Below are 18,101 nucleotides of genomic sequence, written 5' to 3' on the forward strand. Positions count from 1 at the left end.
ATTCTAGAAGCGACTCAACGTCGATTGGAGGGAGTGTGGGAGAGGAATTGGTGGGGCAGCAGTTTGTCGAAGCACTAGGAGGCGCGACAGAGGAAGACTGTAGCGTAGAAGGGCAGGTACAACCAACTGAAAGAGAAGTACAGGCATGATAGTGGAGGGAGGAGGCGCAGAAGGGTGATGTGGCAGCTTGGTGTGGATGACGTGGCTCTTTAGTATGACTGAAGGGAGTTCAGGTAAAGTTCGGAAGGGAGGTCGAGCGTCCAACGGGAAAACTGGGAGTACGTCAGCCTGCTGTGGAGTACTGGGAGTGTGGCCGACGTGCTGGACAAAATTGGGCAGGGCGACAACGGCGGACACTGACGCCAGCAAGAGGGAACAGAAAAATTAACAACAAAAGACTGGTTAGACCTAAGAAGATAACATGCATAAATAGGGGAGGAGAGGGAGGCAACAAAGGTATGATCTTAGGAAGGAAGGGGGGAAAGAAAGGAAGGGTTTGCAATGGCTAGGAGAAGATGCGGGTGAACAGGGCATGGGGGCAAATGATTCGGGCACGGGAGGGGGGAGCCAGGTGCGGGATAAGTAGATTGGACCAGTCTAGGGGAAGGTTGGGCTAGCTTGCTTTCTTGTCGCGTCCGTCTCGACGTGCTGCAGAAGTGGCAACTCCATGTTAATCTCCCAGGGTTGGGGTAACTTCGACATCATTTGTCGAAGCTTGTAGTTCTTCGTAGTATGGGGTGAGGTACGCGACATTGAATGTTGTCGAATTTTGGAGTCGCCTGGTAGGCCAATTTTGTTGGCATTGTCATTTAGCTTTTTAAGTATGTGGAACGGCCCATCGGCTCTGAGATTGAGTTTTCTGTGTGCTCTTAGAGGATATCACTCTTTCTTGAGGCAAATCCACACAAGGTCTCCTTCTAAGGTTACTTTTTTCGGCACTTGTTGGCTTGTGCTTGATATTTGTGGTTTTGCTAAGAAATTGCTCGCCGAACTTCCTCAATGTGTTATTGAATTTGATGAGCATGTTCAGTAGCATCATCGCTGATCTCTGCTCGGGGTAGAAGTGGGACCAACTCCAAGGGTGTGATTGGGTTACGGTCGTACACAATTTTGAATGGCGTATGTTTTGTGGTTCAGCATATGCCCGTACACAATTTTCCCTATGAAGCATCAAAGAAGATTCCCTAGGCTCCTATTAACTACTTCGATCTACCCGTCTGCCTGAGGGTGTGCTGCAAAACTAAATTGGATTTTAGTTTCTAATTTGCTCCAAAAAGTCTGCCAAAAGTGGCTCAAGAATTTAATATCCCGATCGGAAGTAATGCTCCTAAAACTATCGTGAAGCCAAAAAATCTCGCGGAAGTACAAATCGAAAATGAGATGTATCTAACGTCCAGTGGCAGGCGACAAAATGCGCCATTTTGGAGAAACAATTAACTAGATCTTGGTTTGTGTCCATTTGTGTCCCCGTGCTAGACACAATGTAGCCCAAAAACATACTTGATTTGTGAGTAAGTGACACTTGCTGGGGTAGACGAACAGTTGATCGAATCGTAAAACCTTGAATATCTCCCGCAAGTGTTGCAGGTGGTAATCTTCAGATTTACTATAAACCAAAATATCATCAAAGTAGACCAACTTGAATTTCCTAATATGGGATCAAAAGACTTGATTCATTAGGCGCACAAAGGTGCTTGGTGGGTTGGACAATCCGAAAGGCATGACTGTCCATTCATAAAGACCATGTTGTGTCTTGAAGGCGGTTTTCCACTCATTTCTAAGTCGTATTATGATCAGTTGATATTCACTCCGTAGGTCAATTTTGAAAAGACGGTGGCGTCGTGCAACTGATCTAAAAGGTCGTCACGTCGTGGTATCAGAAAGTGATATTTGATTGTAATTTTGTTAATGACATGACTGTCAATGCACATCCGTCAGGAGCCATCATTATTGGATACTATGACGTTGGGGACATCACATGGACTGGTGCTTTCGCGTACTAATCCTATCTTAATAAGATCCTACACCTGACGCTGAAGTTCTTCATACTCTGAGGGTCTATTTGATAGGACTGACCTTGGTATGAGGTCGATGGCATATTGGATGTCTCGTAATTGATGTAATCTATTTGGGAGATTGTCGGTCATGACGTCTTGGAAATCATGTAGGAGTGGTTTTAGTTGTGTGGGTATCTCATTATTCTTGTCGATATCTTCTAGGAGGACTTGAGCTAGACCTATCGATGCGTCGCGAACTAATTGCAAGAAGATGGCCAGTGAGATTGATGCGTTTTCAGTGTCAATTGTGGCCCTCACATCTTTTACAGGCAATAATATAATGCATTTTTCATCATTCTTGAATGTGTAGTTGTTTTGAAGCCGTCGTCCTATGCTTTTCGGTCGAATTGTCATGGTTTCTTTAACAGAATGTGACATGCATTCATTGGGATTGCATCACACCAAACTTGCCTGTGTAGTTGATTGTTGATGGAGAAATCGACTAAGCATTGTTGATTGGATCTCATTCCCTTTTTTAAGTCTGGTGAGACAATAGGAACACAGATGTTTTTGTGTGGCTAAAGCTAACTACCTAACTTTTTGACCATTAGGGTGGAGACGACGTTTTCGAAACTACTGTCATCGATGATTAAACTGTAGATTTTGCCTTTGACTTTGCATGTAGTACAAAAGGTGCTGTGTCTCTTTCGGACTTTGATTGGAGTACCTTCCATATGAACTGTAGTTCGCTTTCGTCTCCGGGAGTTGAAGTGCTTCTTCCGAATCATAGATTGGGCTTCCTCGACTTTCCCGACTTCCTTGACGACACCTTCTTCAATAAATGAGACAACGCGGGTGGTGTGGCAATCGACAACGATATGGCTCGAAGGAATTGTCCTGGAGGAACTTCCTCTTTTCGGTTTCGTGTCGGTCGGGATGGTTTTTGTGCTTCGTGATAGTAACTTGCCAGCTTCCGACGTGGTAGATGTAGCTTGAGGTGATGGCTCGAATGTCGACTACTATCGGTAGGAGTTTTGAGACTTGACTTGTTTCTGTTATTGTTTTACTTTTAATGCAAGGGTCTGGACCTCGTTTAACATCCAATATGGCTAGAGTTGTACAATGTTGCTAATGGCTAGTTTTAAAGCTCCAATATAGTGGGTGATTGTGTGTTCCTTATGCTCGATCAGGTCGCACTTCATCTGTATGTGATTGAATTGTGTCGTGAATACTTCAATTGAGAGGTTACACTGCTGCAGGTTGTGGAGCAGGAGGAGCAAATCTAGGTGATAGTGGGGCGGTAGGTATTTTTTGCATAGCCTTCATTTTTGCCCATTTAGTGATCTTGTCATCCCCTTCGCGTTGTCGTTACTGTTACAAGTTGTCCCACCATAACGACACAGTCTTCTTTAGTTTGATAGTGGCAAGCTTAATCCGTTTATCATTGGGTATCTCCTTGTAATCAAAGATGCGTTCTATCGTTTGCAACCAGTCAATGAAGTCATTGGGGTCCATGCTTCTATTGATTTCCGATAGGTCCATGTTGATTCTGAAATTCTTATGGGTTTCAAACGTGAGCTCCTTTCGTGGTCTCCTATGATAGTGAATGCCAAAGCGGCATGAGCGATATTCATCATCACTTACATAATCACGATAAAACGGATTTAGGTCGTCGTAGCGATCTCCTCTGACCCTTGATGTCACGGTCGAGGGTAACATCATCTTAAGTCTCATCGTCCATCTCCGCCAATCGTTTTTGTAAGCAAAGAATCTCTTGTTGTTTTTCTTCCGAGGTTGGGTCCGACACATATCGATGTGAAGGCATGATCAGAAGTGTTTAAGGTAAGATACGGGAAGGAAGGAGGAGAAGACAAAAAGAGAAGAAAAAAGAGAAGAGGATAAGAAGAGAAAGAAGAAAAATTTTGGGCGGATTGGGTGGGGTGGATGCTAGGGAACCCTAGGGTAAGACTAGTGTTGGACTAGCTCTGATACCAAATGATACCTGAGTTAAACCAAACCACGACTCAAACATAACAAATTTTATTGCAGAATTTTAAAAATGAGTGTTGTGAGGACTCTTCAGAAAGATTAACGCATTAACAACAAACAAAGAGCGCATAAATAGTAAACGAAATGACATAAACAACAAAAGAAATAGTGAATGTAGAATAGACTCAGTACAAGTTCGGAACAATCTTGGAATGAGGCGGATCCAGTGTGACAACCTCGGAAGGCGGTTGGAAAACCGCTAGAGTGGGACTAGAAGGAGCTGACTACTGTTAGTCGAGCGCCGCTGGAGGAGGCAGGCTTGGGGGTGGGCAGAAGAGAGTGTAGAAGTGGCTCAACATCGGTTGGAAGGAGTACAATAGGGAACCTAGAGGAGCAGCAGTTTGTCGGAGCGATAGGAGGCACGACAGAGGAATGTTGTAGCATAGGAGGGTTGATGCGGCAGCCTAGAAGAGAAGTGGAGGCGCGACAATGGAGGGGGGAGGCACATGAGGGTGTTGCGGCAGCATGAGGGGTGGTGTGGCTCATCATTACAGCTGGAGGGAGTCTGGAGGTAGGTTGAGCGACCAATGGGAGGACTGGGAGTGCGACAGCTGGCTGTGGAGTACTGGGAGTGTGGCCGACCTGTTGGACGGAACTGGGGAGGTCGACAACAGTGGAGGATGACGCCGAGAGGAGGGAACGAAACGAAGATATACACCGCCTTGGCAGGATACAGTCGTAGCACTACACCGCCGAAGGATACAACCTCGAACGAGGGAAAATGCCAGGAGGATCACTTGGAACAAAAAAATCAACAACAGAACGGTGGGTTTGCAATGGCTAGGAGAAGATGCGAGAGATTAGAGCACGGTAACAGAGGAGGGGCAAATGATTCAGGCACGGGAGGGGGGAGCCAGGTGCGGGATAAGTAGATTGGACCAGGCCGGTCTAAGGGAAGGTTGGGCAGCTTGCTTTCTTGTCGCACCGGACTCGACGTGCTGCGGCAGTGGCAGCTGTATCATTGTAGGAGTGGTAGTTGGTGAAAATCCATTTGCAAATGGATGTGTCACAATAAAAATACATCAAGGCAGTATGACAGGGCACAAAGCTGCTACAATGGAGCACTAGGTCAAGCAACAAATAACCTAATTGAATCAAGGAGATTGCAAGGAGGAGAAGGAAGATGTGACAGTGAGCCCAAGGCTGAAAGCCATAGATTATGCACATCAGTAAGGGCTCTATATTACCAAAAACGTTGTAAGTTTATTTATCTACGGCTTTTAATCTTAGCATATTATCGAATTGGCTCAAAACCATGAATAACGGTGGGGGGATAAATTGTACTTGATTACATGGTTTTCCTGTTGCAAAAAAAGACAGTTTAAAGAGAATATACATATTTGTAAGCAAAAAGATAATATTATAGACAAATTTGAGCTTATTTTACCAGTTTGTTTGATCATAAGCCATGTGTGCTGCAATTTTATAATGAGGTATTGGAGAACTATAAGCCAGGTTTGAACCCAGTACTACCTGAATTTGTTGTCCTTTTGATGAATATAGATAAAGTGGAGTTACATAAGGTTGTTGAAATTGTTGCAACTTTAAGAAATTGCTTGGATTACGCTAACTATTATGGAGATTGAACTTCAGGAAGAAAACATACAATTTTATGAAGCTTTAACATTTTAAAACTATAAAATTACCCTTTTAAAATGGACGTTGAATGGATAAAGCTTTATTTTCCTATTTATATAAGCTGCACATTTTATTGATGATAAAATGCTTCTGGTACCTTGTCTTTTTATTTAACATCATCATTCGTCTCATATCTTTTATACTTGATTTTGATACTATACTATACTTGGGATCTATCGGGTTTATTTTATTTTATTTTATTTTATTTATTTATTTTTTTTTTTTGTACTCTATACTCTAGGCAGCTTCACATTTCCTTTTTACTCATATCTAATATTTCTTTTTAAAATAAATTTTGGACTGTAGCAATGTCCTGATGCTGTGTTTAGTACCGCTGTAACATCCTTAAAGCCTGAAGACGGGACTGATCCCAACCGTGTAAAGTGCATTGTGGACAATAATGGTTTTGCAATATATTTTTCGAGAGGATTAATTCCCTATAACAAGTGAGTCATTTTAAAATTATGCCACTTTTCTTTCAGTGAAAGTAGGACCTTTTCTATGAAAGCATACGTTGCTCTTTTTTCTTCCTCTTATTTTTCAGGTCAGGAAAAATTAATCCGCAATTCCCATATCTACTTCATCTTGGCATTCAGGTTTGAGTTTATAATGAATTGGTTATTTTCATTCAATATTTATATTTTGTATGTTCTCTGCACAGTTAAGTAATTAACTTCTGTTTAAATTATAATACTACACAAGTTGAAATACCATGCTAATGCAATCTTGGTTATTTGCATAGATAGTACATAATATGTTCTGATGTTGATTATTTTGCATCTGATCAGAGTTATGATGCAAAATTTTTAAAAATCTACCCAAAGCTTTCACCAACTCCTCTTCAGTTAGAAGAAGATCTTGAGCAGCTTAAAGTTCTTGAGAATGGTTACAAGATGAAGGTATTCCTTACAAAATTTATGCAATCAATGCTATCATATTAATCTTTGTATTTGGTACTGCTGAGCTGTTTTTTTTACTTTTCAGACCCTTTCCTGCTCTTATTAGGGCTTTGAGTTGCTATCATATAGCATGATTGTTCTTAAAATCTTTTTTGTTATAATGAAATGCCATTTCTTGTTCTCAGAGGAATATTCTGATATTTTATCCTAATCTGTTCATCTTGATGTTCCTTGCCATCATGTTGTCTTCACTGTATGCAATATAGGAACATCCATTCATGCAGTTTTGATATATTTCACAGTTTATACCATAATTTTGTTATTATGAACTAAATGCAGGATGTCTTACTCATGGAACCATGAGGATGCCAAAAGGTTATTGGAAACTAAAATGATTGTTGAATGGATAATTGCAATTTATCCCATAGTTACGATCGTATTCTTTGATTTCATGGACCGGTACTAAGTTTTCTTGTTTTGATTCTTGTTGAGTCGTTAAACATTCTGTTAGGAATAGTTAATTACATTGGAGATTTTGCTTGTGATGAAATATCCAATGCTGAATGAACAATCTTGATGCCAATTTTTGTTTTCGCTGTGGGGGATATTTCAATATCTGCAATAAGCTCCAGCATGGCCTCAAATTTTTGTTTAGACAGAACTTATGATTAGAATCAGCAAGGTGATTGAGTACTACTGATTGATGATGTCATCACAGTAGTAATCTTCATTGTCTCAGTCAATAAAAGAACAAAATTGTTGCCTGAATTTTTGGAATTGACATAGGTTTCTGAACTAGTGGTGTTCTAGAAATTGGTGCATGACATGATTAATGATCATGGATAAGGTGGTTTTGAATGGGATGGGATGGGAAGGGAATACCATATGCACAAGGTTTTATATTGATAATGATAGTTTGCATTGCCATATAACTAATTGTAATTATGAAGACCCATTGCAATCCGACTCATTTTAGTCGTAATTTTGATAGGAGTAAGAATTATGATCATATGTGTAATCAAGAATTATGTGCCATAGTGTTATGATTCCTTAATTGCTTCTAATAGTTTCAAGCAATATTTGGTCCAATTATAGGGTAAAAATATAGGACATTCATCTAACATGTCATTGCCCATTATGTTTGAGTTCTCTTCCACGCTGATCGTACAAAGGTTATTCATAGCATAAGGATGTATCCAAATGACTTTATTATGATCCTCTTATAAAAAAGAACATATTTTTTTATGAAGAAATTGTGCTTAATTTTTTTTATTGGTTATGCTTAGATTACTTTATTTTGTTGTTTACTCGCATGCAAAATCTTCTTTATAAATAGAGGATGCTTGTCAGAGTATATTAATGAATGATCAATGCATTTGTGCTAGCAATTGTCTCTTCTCAAAGGTGTCCGGTCATGTACTTTGTATCTCATATCTCTTTTACTCTGGAATTTAATACGTAGATTGTTTTAGTTGAATTGCATGTATGAAAGTGAACCTTTTAAGTGATACAACACTGCTAATCTTTTTCATTTAATCGATCGATTAAAGATTAAATGATTGCAAAGACTGTTAATTGAATTCATCAGTATTTTTTATGCCTTGATGAAAATGAACTCTGTTGTTGTGTTTGGAAGTCTAAGAGAGTTGTTCAAGTACTCTAAGAGGCGATCCTGTATATTTGACTTTATACACAAATGCTTAAATTTTAGTCATGGATTATGGGCTTATATTTTTCAGCTCCATTGCAATTGTACGCATAGTTTGTCTTGCCCCATGTGATCCACTCAAAGCTTTTATCTTTACTTCTAAAGGGAAAATAAAAACTGTAAATAGTACATTTTCTAGGAACTTGAGGAAAGTTGATGCTATATGTGGAGTTTGATTTTGGAGTTCGGAGACAACCCAACATTTGGAATGGCGCCTGGCACCTACCAGTAATGCCTGTAGTGGCGGCCCAACTTATGGATTGGCACACAACACCATGCTTCTTGGACAGTCTTTGGAATTATGGCGATCAGGAGGGGCACAACCGCCTCGAATCGTTCCTTGAACTAGGGCATATGAAAACCAGTGCCTAGGGTGGCACTTGTAATCAAATTTATGCAGTTCAATGTTTAAATTTCATTTTCGTTACGAGAATCTAAGAATCTATGTCAAGGCTTTGGATTTTATGTTTTTCTAGTGTTAAGAAAAGAAAGGAGTGTCATTGAGGTCCGAAGTTGTAGAGAGATTTGAGTATGATGTAATATGCACATTTCTTCATAGTGATATTCTTACTGTAGTGTGATTTCTTGATTTTTTCTCTTTTTTAGGTTTTTTTCACTTTAAATCTTGGCGTACTTATGTTTTTTCACGATTTCTGGTTTGTACCCTTATGTTCAAAGTTTTGGTTCGGATCTCTCGAACGATATTTTTCAGATTTTCACACATCTCGCTCCACAACAGTGGTATCAGAGCACAGTTTTTTTAACATCTTTTGTTTGAGCTGGAGCAATGAACGACGAAATAAGGTACAAGATGTAGAAGTTAAATGGTCAAACTTTGTTTTTTGGAAAATACAAATTGAAGATTTATTGGATCAAAAGAAACTGTACTTGCTACTAGAAGGAATCACTAAGAAGCCGAAATCAATGATTTTAGAAGAATGGAAAGTTCTTGATCGAACAATAATATATTTGATCTGTTTTTCATTTCTTTATTTGTTGTTTTCAACATTTTGAATGAGAAAACTATAATTAATCTCATGGTTGCACTAACAGGAATGTATGAGAAGCTTTCAACTTCATATATATCTTTCTGATGAAAAGATTATTTAATATGATGATGATGGATGGTATTTCAGCGGTTGCGCACTTGAGTAACTTTAACATTGCGACTATTCAATTGTGCTCTATTGACATCAAATTTCATGATGATGTCAGGACACTGTTAGTTTTATCTTTATTGTTGAACAGTTGGGTGGACTAATCATTATGGGGAGCGACTCTTGAGCTAACTTTGATGACTTTGTGGGGTTAGTGCCAAATAAAGAAGTTTGCAAGAAGGTGAGTTCTGCTCTGAATAAAAACAGAGGAAGGAATCTGGATAGAAATAAAAAGAGAAAGATGTAAGTTCAAGAGAGGAAAGTCCAGGTCAAGGAGAGAAAAATGTGAAGGTGAATGATGAGACCGTGGGAAGAAATGTCACTTTAAGAATACCATAAAGCTTTTAAGAATGTTGTGGTGGATGTTTAAATAAAAAGATTTTTATAAATGTCTCCACATATGAATTAAGGTGACTCTATTTTATCCCCAGATAGTACTGAATCCTGTTCAGTTGATTCAGGTGTCTTTTTTCATTCTTGTCTTTACAAAGAGATGTTTAAAAATTAAACTCAAGATGAAATGAGGAAGATATATTTGGGAGACAACAAGGCTTGCAATATTGTTGGAAAGGGTTATGTTGATATCAAGTTGTCAAATACATCGGTCGTTAAGCTCAATAAAGTTAGACTTATTTCATATTTGAAGAGAAATTTGTATTTTTTTGAGTTAGCTTGCAGAGTCAACTTATATGACTACTTTCACAGGTGATTCGTGTATAGTGAGCAATAATGATGACATGAGACAACGTTGAATTAACCTTTTATTTGATTAATGAGATGTTTGAATCTATTGGTTTTGTTGAAACAAAAGGTGATGTAGTTCTATGACATTACAGACTTGATCATATGAGTGAGAAATATATGAAGTTTCTACTTTCTAAAATCAAATTTCTTGGTTTAATATCATAAATCTAGATTTTTATAAAGATTGTATTTATGATAAACAAAAAAAGTTTACTTTCTCTGAAAATGAGTCAAAGATGAATTCAAGAAACTGGAGTTGGTGAATACCGATGTAGGATGTCCTGTCCCAATTCAGTCCATTGGAGGTTCTCAATATTGTCACTTTCATTGATGATCACACCATGAATGTGTTGTTGTTCTTCTTGAAACATAAATTTGGTATATTTGTGGTGTTCAAGAAGTGGAAAGACATGATTGAGAATGAGACAAACATGATGTTCAAGTGTCTGATTTGATAATTGTGGCAAGTATTGTGATTCGAGGTTCAAGATTTATTGTTCTTCAAGAGGAATCAGATATTTGAGGCGAACAATCAACAAAACATTTTGCTTTGGAACTGCAGTGATTGATCTACCAGGGATATGCAGATTCAAATCTAGCAGGAGATATTGATTGTATAAGAAGTACAATAAATTATGTCTTCACTTCGAGGAACACAATAATGAGTTGGGTTTCCAGATTACAGATGATTGTCGCACTATCGACTGTAGAAGCTGAGTATATTACAACCATTGAGACTAGCAATGAAATTATTTGACTAAAAGGCTGTATAACAGAACTGGGCAAGGATCAAGGGAATTAAATTTTTTACAATGACAGTACGAGTGTTATTCATCTAGCCAAGAACGCTATATTTCATGTCATGATGAAGTAAATTCAACTAAGCAATAACTTCATTTGTTCACTTCTATAAGATGGTCAATTATTTTTGGAGAAGATGCACAACTCAAAATTCTGCAAATATATTGTCGAAGACTATTATAATTGAGAATCTGAAGCTATTGACTTCAGCTGGAATTTAGGAAGGTTGAGACCAGAGTTGAACCACACTATAATACATTATTAGAAGTTGATACATATTTGAAGGTGCAGGATTAGTTGCAGTTAGTCTCTAAGTGGGAGATTGCTATATATGATTCTGATAGTGTAATTGGGAGGAAACTCAACACTTAGAATGGCTCTTGGCGCCTGACAACAATTTCTGGAGTGGCGCCCTAGCGCCAGTGGGGCGCCTAGGTGACCAACCCCATACTTTCGGGACAAACTTTGGAATTGTGATACCCAAGAGTGGCGCTTCCGCTTGCGGATCGTTTCCCGAACCAAAACGCCCAGAAACCCAGCACCCGAGTGTGGTGCCTAGGCACATGTAACTGAATTTTTGCAGTTCGGCGTTTAAATTTTGTTTTCACTACGTGAATGTAAGAGTTTTCATTGAAGGCTTTTGGATTTCACAATTCTCTCTGATGCTAGAGAGAAGAAAGGAGCATCCTTGGGTTCAAAAGTTGAGAGGTTTGAGTTTGGTGTAATCTGTACATTTCTCCACGTTTCTTCATAGTGGATTTTTTCATGTGATATGGTTCCATGGATTTTTCTCGTTTTTCCACGTTAAATCTTGGTGTTTTTGTGTTTTTCTATGTTGAGCTTTTTTTCAATGTTGCTTCGGATCTCTCGAACAGTATTTCTACATTTCTGTGTGTCTCTCCACAACAATTGAAAAAAATAATATAGATACTTTAAAATTCAAAAGATTCCTATCATTATCTTGTTGGATATCTTTATTAATTAGATACAAATATATTTGTATTGTTTGTTCAATAGTTTTTGTAGATTTGTTTGTGGCTATAAAAGCATCTTATATATTTCATGCTGATGATTCACAATTTTCCAACATGAATTTGAATGGTTTTGCCACAAACCCTTGAGATGATGCTTTATTTTCTCGTTAAATGATTCCTAGAATACTAGATGTGATTTTGGAGAGAGTTTTTTATTTATTTTTTTATGTCAACTGATTGACCAAATATTTTTTTATTTCAGTTGGATTACATCGGGGATCGGCTTTAAGCCCTTATCTTTTTGCTTTAGTTGTGGATGCTCTTGTTGGACATTTACAGGAGGATGTACCTTGGTGTATGCTTTACGTTGATGATATCCATCTCGTGGATAAGTCTTGAGAGAAAGCTCAAGAAAAATTTGAATTATGGAGGTCTACATTGGAGTGTAAAGGCATTCGTTTGAGTAGAACTAAAATTGAATACATGGAAAGTAATTTAGTAATTTTAGTAGTGGAAAGTAATTTTAGTAGTAGTAGATCTAATGATAGTTGTAACTATGGTTGATCAAATTATTAAAATGTGTGAACGCTTTAGATATCTCGGGTCTATTGTTCAAAGTGATTGGTGATATAAATAGGAATGTTAGTAGTATAATTCAAGTTGATTGGTTGATGTGGAGGATTGTTGCTGGCCTATTGTGTGATAGAAAAGTACCGCTTATGCTGAAAGGAAAATTTTATTAGATGGTAGTGAGACCTGCAATGCTCTATGGCGCTGAATGTTCGCCTTTAAAAGAGAAGCATAAAATTAAGTTAAGTGTTGCTGAGATGAGAGTTATTAGGTGGATTAGTGGCTTTACATTTAGAGGCAAAATGCGAAATGAATATGTCTGTGATAGGGTTGGTGTAGGTTCTATGGCGGACAGAATTAGAAAGAGTCATCTTAGATGGTTTAGTCACATTAAACGTCGACCATTTGATGATTTGATTAGGAGAGTAGATGTTTTAGATTCGACTTATGTTAAGAAAGACAGAAGTAGACCTAAAAAGACTTTGGCATATTGTAAAAAAAATAATCTTAATTTATTAGAATTAAATGAAAATATGACACTCAATAGTACGCAATGGAGAAAAGGATTCTTGTAGCCGACCCCACTTAGTGGGATAAATGTTTGTTGTTGTTTTGTTGTATGTCAAGTGATTTATGTGAAACAACACCCCCTATACATAGCTCCTCATGTTATAGTTACATTTTCAATAATACAACTTTGACCATTAACTGACGGTGTCATTCTCTCCCCTTAATTTTGCTATTGCATTTTTCCTTTTTATCTCTGTTCACCCTCCTTTCTTTTCCATTACATTCTACATTTTATTTATCATAGGCTTCAGCTTGTCTAGCCGCTAATACTTATGGGATCAAATATTGTTGCATATATTTTAATCTCTTCACTTATTCGTTGTAGTTGTTATTAGCTTCAAAACTTGAATAGACATCATCTAACCAATTCTCGTTATTTTTTACAAGAAGGATTATATCCATCTCAACACAAACAACTCTCCAAATTTCACGTTAAACATGCTTTTTGATATTATTTTCTTATTTGAAAAATTTGAAACTTTATTTGAAAAATTTGAAACTATGGGAACATGCTCATAGTATTATTATTATTTATTTATTTTTTTGATGTTGGGATTTTAAAGCTAACAATGGCATTCACTTTTCGGTGGGTAAGTATTTCTTGAGTCATTCCAATGGTAAGATTATCGATATATTTTATGTTAGAATTATATTTAATTGGAGACTACTGCGCTGGTTTCTTGATTCTATCATATTGTTTTTATAAGTAGATTATTTTTCATTTTGATCATACTATGCGACTAGCTCTTTAATGCATATGCTAAAATAGTCTCCTTTCGTTAACTCTTTCGTAGAACTGCCCATCATTCTTGGATGCATCACTTTACCTTAACCCTATACTCTGCAGGTTCCATTTTTGGTTAAACCTTGCATGTAGATATTGCTACTTCTCGAGTTTCTAAACCCCTTGTGCGTATATTCTTGATTGAAATGTGTGTTAGTACTCTGCTTGATAAGATCTACATTAGTTCCTCCTCTTGTGGTCATTGATGAAGGTTGAATTTGAAGTTTTCTCTAATTATTCTTCAATAAAAAATTTTGGTTATAGCTACTTCGAATGTTTTAATGCTTTCCCCAACCTAAAAATATCATCTATTTTTGTCCTTATATTCAGAAAACAATAAGAGCACACAAATGATCAGAATTTATATTCACATGTAATGAACGAAGCTCCACCTATTATTTTTAATGGTTGCATACATATTTGAAAACAAACCTATAGTTTATTTAAGGGATCAAAGTCTTTATTTGGAAACAAACCTAGATTTTATTTATGGAATCAAAGTCTTTGGAGCGTTCACTAGTTGTCCCAAGCTTTGTGACTATCTCTTCTACATCCAAAAATATAGAGACGAGTCCACGTGTTGTGTTAGTTCCCCATCCTTATCCTATTATTGAGGCATCTTGAAAATCTTTATGATTTAGATGTCTGTTTTTTAAGTATAAAGGCTTAAGTGGATGTGAGATTTCAGATCATGTTTGTTAGGAGGCATAAAATAGGGAAAAGATTGTCATTGTTCGCCAAGATTCACTAGGCTACAGGGAAGTCATTACAAGTAAGTGTTTTTGAGAATCTCTTCACTTATTAGATGGATATTGTATCTCACATTATCATGTTATCTTTAATTCTACATTTTCATTTGACAATTTCTTATAATTGCTTCAGTTTGTACTCTATTTATTAACTTGTTTTTAAATTTTATTTAGAAAAAGAACCAGACCTACTATCGCTCAAGTGTGCATGCATAATTTGGAACCAACCATAGATTTTATCACGGAATGAAAGCTTTTTGAGTTTTATTATTTTGGCCCAACCACCAAATATGTGAACATCTCATACGCAGCTGAAAATATTGAGATAGATTCACCTGATTTGGTAGTTTTCCATTCTTATCTTATTATTGAGGATGTTGATGGCCCATATTTTGGACATCTTTATGAGTTAGATGTCAATATTTTGAGCACAAAAGTTTTAGTAGATGTGAGATTTCAAATCATGTTTCCTAAGTTGGGACAAAATAGGTAGAAAATTTATTGTCATTTTGTCAAGATTCACCAAGCTACTAGCAAGGCATCACAAATAGATTCTCTTGACGATCTTCTCACTTAATAGTGGATTCTATCTCTACTATTATCATTATAATTGTAATTTTATTTTTTCATTTTTAACCAACAAATTTTTGTAATTGCTTTCTTCTCTATTCATTTTATAAGCCACTTCTTAAACTTTGATCTAAAAAATAAGACTCCATCCCTTTTAATTTTTGAACGCTACTTTGAATGTTTCAAGGCTCAACCCTGCCTAATGATTTAATCTTTTTTTGATCCTTAAATTCAGGCATAATAGGAGTAAACAAATGATCAAAATTTATATTCATATGTAATGGAGGTAGCTTCACCTACTACCGTTCAGGTTTTTATACATAATTTGGAACAAACACTAAAATTTGTTATGGAATCAAAGTCTTTTAAGCTTCTACTACTGGTTCTAATCACTATGTTATCACCTCATCTATATGCATACTTATCAATATATCAATATGGTGTGCGGCATGATGGCGCCATTTATATAGTGCGGCGCTATGTGACACATCAAAATGGTGTTTGTTATTTGCGTCATACATGCGTGTGTTAAGTTGATTTTTTAGGTTTATTATGAAAAAATAAAGAAGAAATACATACATGCAATTCAATTCTTATATATTTACATATCTAACATCTAAAATTTAATATTCATTAATATATCACATTAAAAATACTAATGCTACCCTGTTTAAAAGTGAAATGCATTTTTTTTATGAATATGTTGTACTGTGAATATTATACAAAATATTATATCTATCTATCTATATGCACCCACTATATAGGATAAAATTTGCCCACATTTTGTGGTTCATATTGTTGTGAGCCATTTGTTTGATGAGGATGATGAAACATATGTTTTATTGGATTATAATGATTTTGATGAAAGAAATAAGGTTTGTGGGACTTGATGATGATGATAATTCTTTGTATGACCTTTTAAATTGTTTATGAAAATATTAGACTTGTAAAGAATATGAACCATGAAACATTCGAAGTAGTCTTCAAAAATAAAAAGGGACGGAGTCCTTTTTTTAAGATCAAAGTTTAATAAGTAGCTTATAAATGAAAGTAGAATAAAGCATCTGTAAGAATTTGTCGGATGAAAATGTAAAAATATAAAGCTAACATGATAATAGTAGAGATAGTATCCACAAATTATCAAAATTTATATTCATGTGTAATGGAAATAGCTTCACCTACTACTGTTCAGATTTTGCATACATAATTTGGAACAAACACTAAGAGTTATTATATAATCAAAGTCTTTTAAGCTTTTATCACTTGTTCCAAGAACCATGTTATCATCTCATTTATATTCATACTTGTTGTTGACCTCATTTTTGTGAGGTCTTCTCTTCTCCTCCTTAGAGCCTAGGATCTAGTTCTAGCAGTTCTTATTGACCGTCTTAGAAAACTAGAATTGAGACTCACCCTTTTAGAAAATTCTAGCCAATTCCTATTTTCCTTTGATGTCTAGCATCTTTGGCACAAGACCATCGTTTTATGAACGAGCGGTTATGGGCTATTTTGCGAAGATTCAAGGGAAATGTTTCAAATAGGACTTCAAGTCTTAGGAAGACATCGTCACGACTCTTTTTCGTCACATACACACATCAAAAGCACAAAGTTCACAGAATTGCACGAAATCGGACTTCAATTAAGCCCAAGGGACGGGTGAAAATGTGAACATCTCCGGATGACCTCCGACGACAAAATGGACTGCGCCAACGCGTCCGGGATACCAATTTTGGTAGGAAAGGACACCCATATTGCCATATTTTTGACACGAGAAAATTGACACGCAAATCGATGAATTCGTCAAAACGACTTCCGACGGCGAAATAGACCACGCCAGCACGTCCGGAACATCAAAATTACCTAAAAATGACATCAATTTTGTTATGTTTTGATGCATGGATGAAACACAAATTAAATTTTTTTTTTTAAAATCTTAAATATTTTCTTAAATCATATTTAACCTAACTTTATTTAGGTTTTCCCTGGCTTGCATAAACCCGATTAAAACATCCCATACGCTCGATTATTTCCCCTCGACATTACCCGGCTCGGTCCCGTGCCCTCGCCCTCTCCCGCAGCCGCTCGGTGTCCCGAGACCGAGGCGATCGGCCCCCGACCCCCTAGCTCCACGATCCGCGGCTCTCCTTGCCAATCTCGCTCGACTGCCTTCTTGCGGCATTCCACGGTCCATTCATGCACGCGGCCTCCTCGAGTTCCTCTCAACCGAGCAGCCCTCCAATGATGGAACTCCACCTGGCCGACCCTTTCTCTGCCCTAGGCTGCATTTCCTCTTGCCTTAAATCTTTCTCCTCCTCTCCCCTCACACGATTTGCTTACTAGGGTGGCTGGTAGGTGGCTGATCTCCTCTATTGCTTATAAAATCCCATTTGGGGGAAGATTTTAAGGTTGGCCGAAATTTGGAGAGTGGGGAAGGTGCTGCCAAAATCTTTTCCATTTTTTCTTACATTTCCTTCTCATCTTCTGTGGCTTGAGAGTTGTTAAAAATTTTTGAGGAAGAAGAGTGTTGCCGGAATCCTCTTTAAGTGTTGCCGGAATTCTCTTTAAGCTAGAAATTTCGAAAGCTTGTGACGTGGAGCATTTGTAGTGGTCTTTTCTTTTGTCATTCTTATAGTTTTATTTCAGATCTGCTGAAAGAGGTATTCTTCTTCCTCTCCTCTGTTTTGTTGTCTTGCTCGAGACATGCGGTTGGAAATCTTGAAATAAAAAAATGCTTGTATGAATATTTATTTAGGGTAGTGAGAAATGAAATATACACATATAGATCATTTTTTTTATTTTCTTTAATTGAAGCATTTGAAAGTATGGTTAGGATAAGGTAGAAATGCACCTTTATTCCTTTATAAATGTCTATGGAAAAGCATGTTGGAGGG

General features: G+C 37.0%; 1 protein-coding gene across 2 annotated transcripts in view; it reads left to right on the plus strand.

Moving 5' to 3' along the window:
- LOC110031516 (3-deoxy-manno-octulosonate cytidylyltransferase, mitochondrial) overlaps positions 1–18,101 on the plus strand; it is an 81,387-nt gene that overhangs the window by 55,666 nt on the left and 7,620 nt on the right. For both annotated transcript variants that reach the window (XM_020734758.1, XM_020734760.1), the window contains exons 5-7: positions 5,991–6,130; positions 6,229–6,280; positions 6,473–6,583. In XM_020734758.1, the coding sequence (XP_020590417.1) occupies positions 5,991–6,130; positions 6,229–6,280; positions 6,473–6,583 (303 nt within the window). The remainder of the gene's footprint in view (positions 1–5,990; positions 6,131–6,228; positions 6,281–6,472; positions 6,584–18,101) is intronic.

This window comes from Phalaenopsis equestris, unplaced genomic scaffold, assembly GCF_001263595.1.
Source record: "Phalaenopsis equestris unplaced genomic scaffold, ASM126359v1 Scaffold000836, whole genome shotgun sequence".
Lineage (NCBI taxonomy): Eukaryota > Viridiplantae > Streptophyta > Magnoliopsida > Asparagales > Orchidaceae > Phalaenopsis > Phalaenopsis equestris.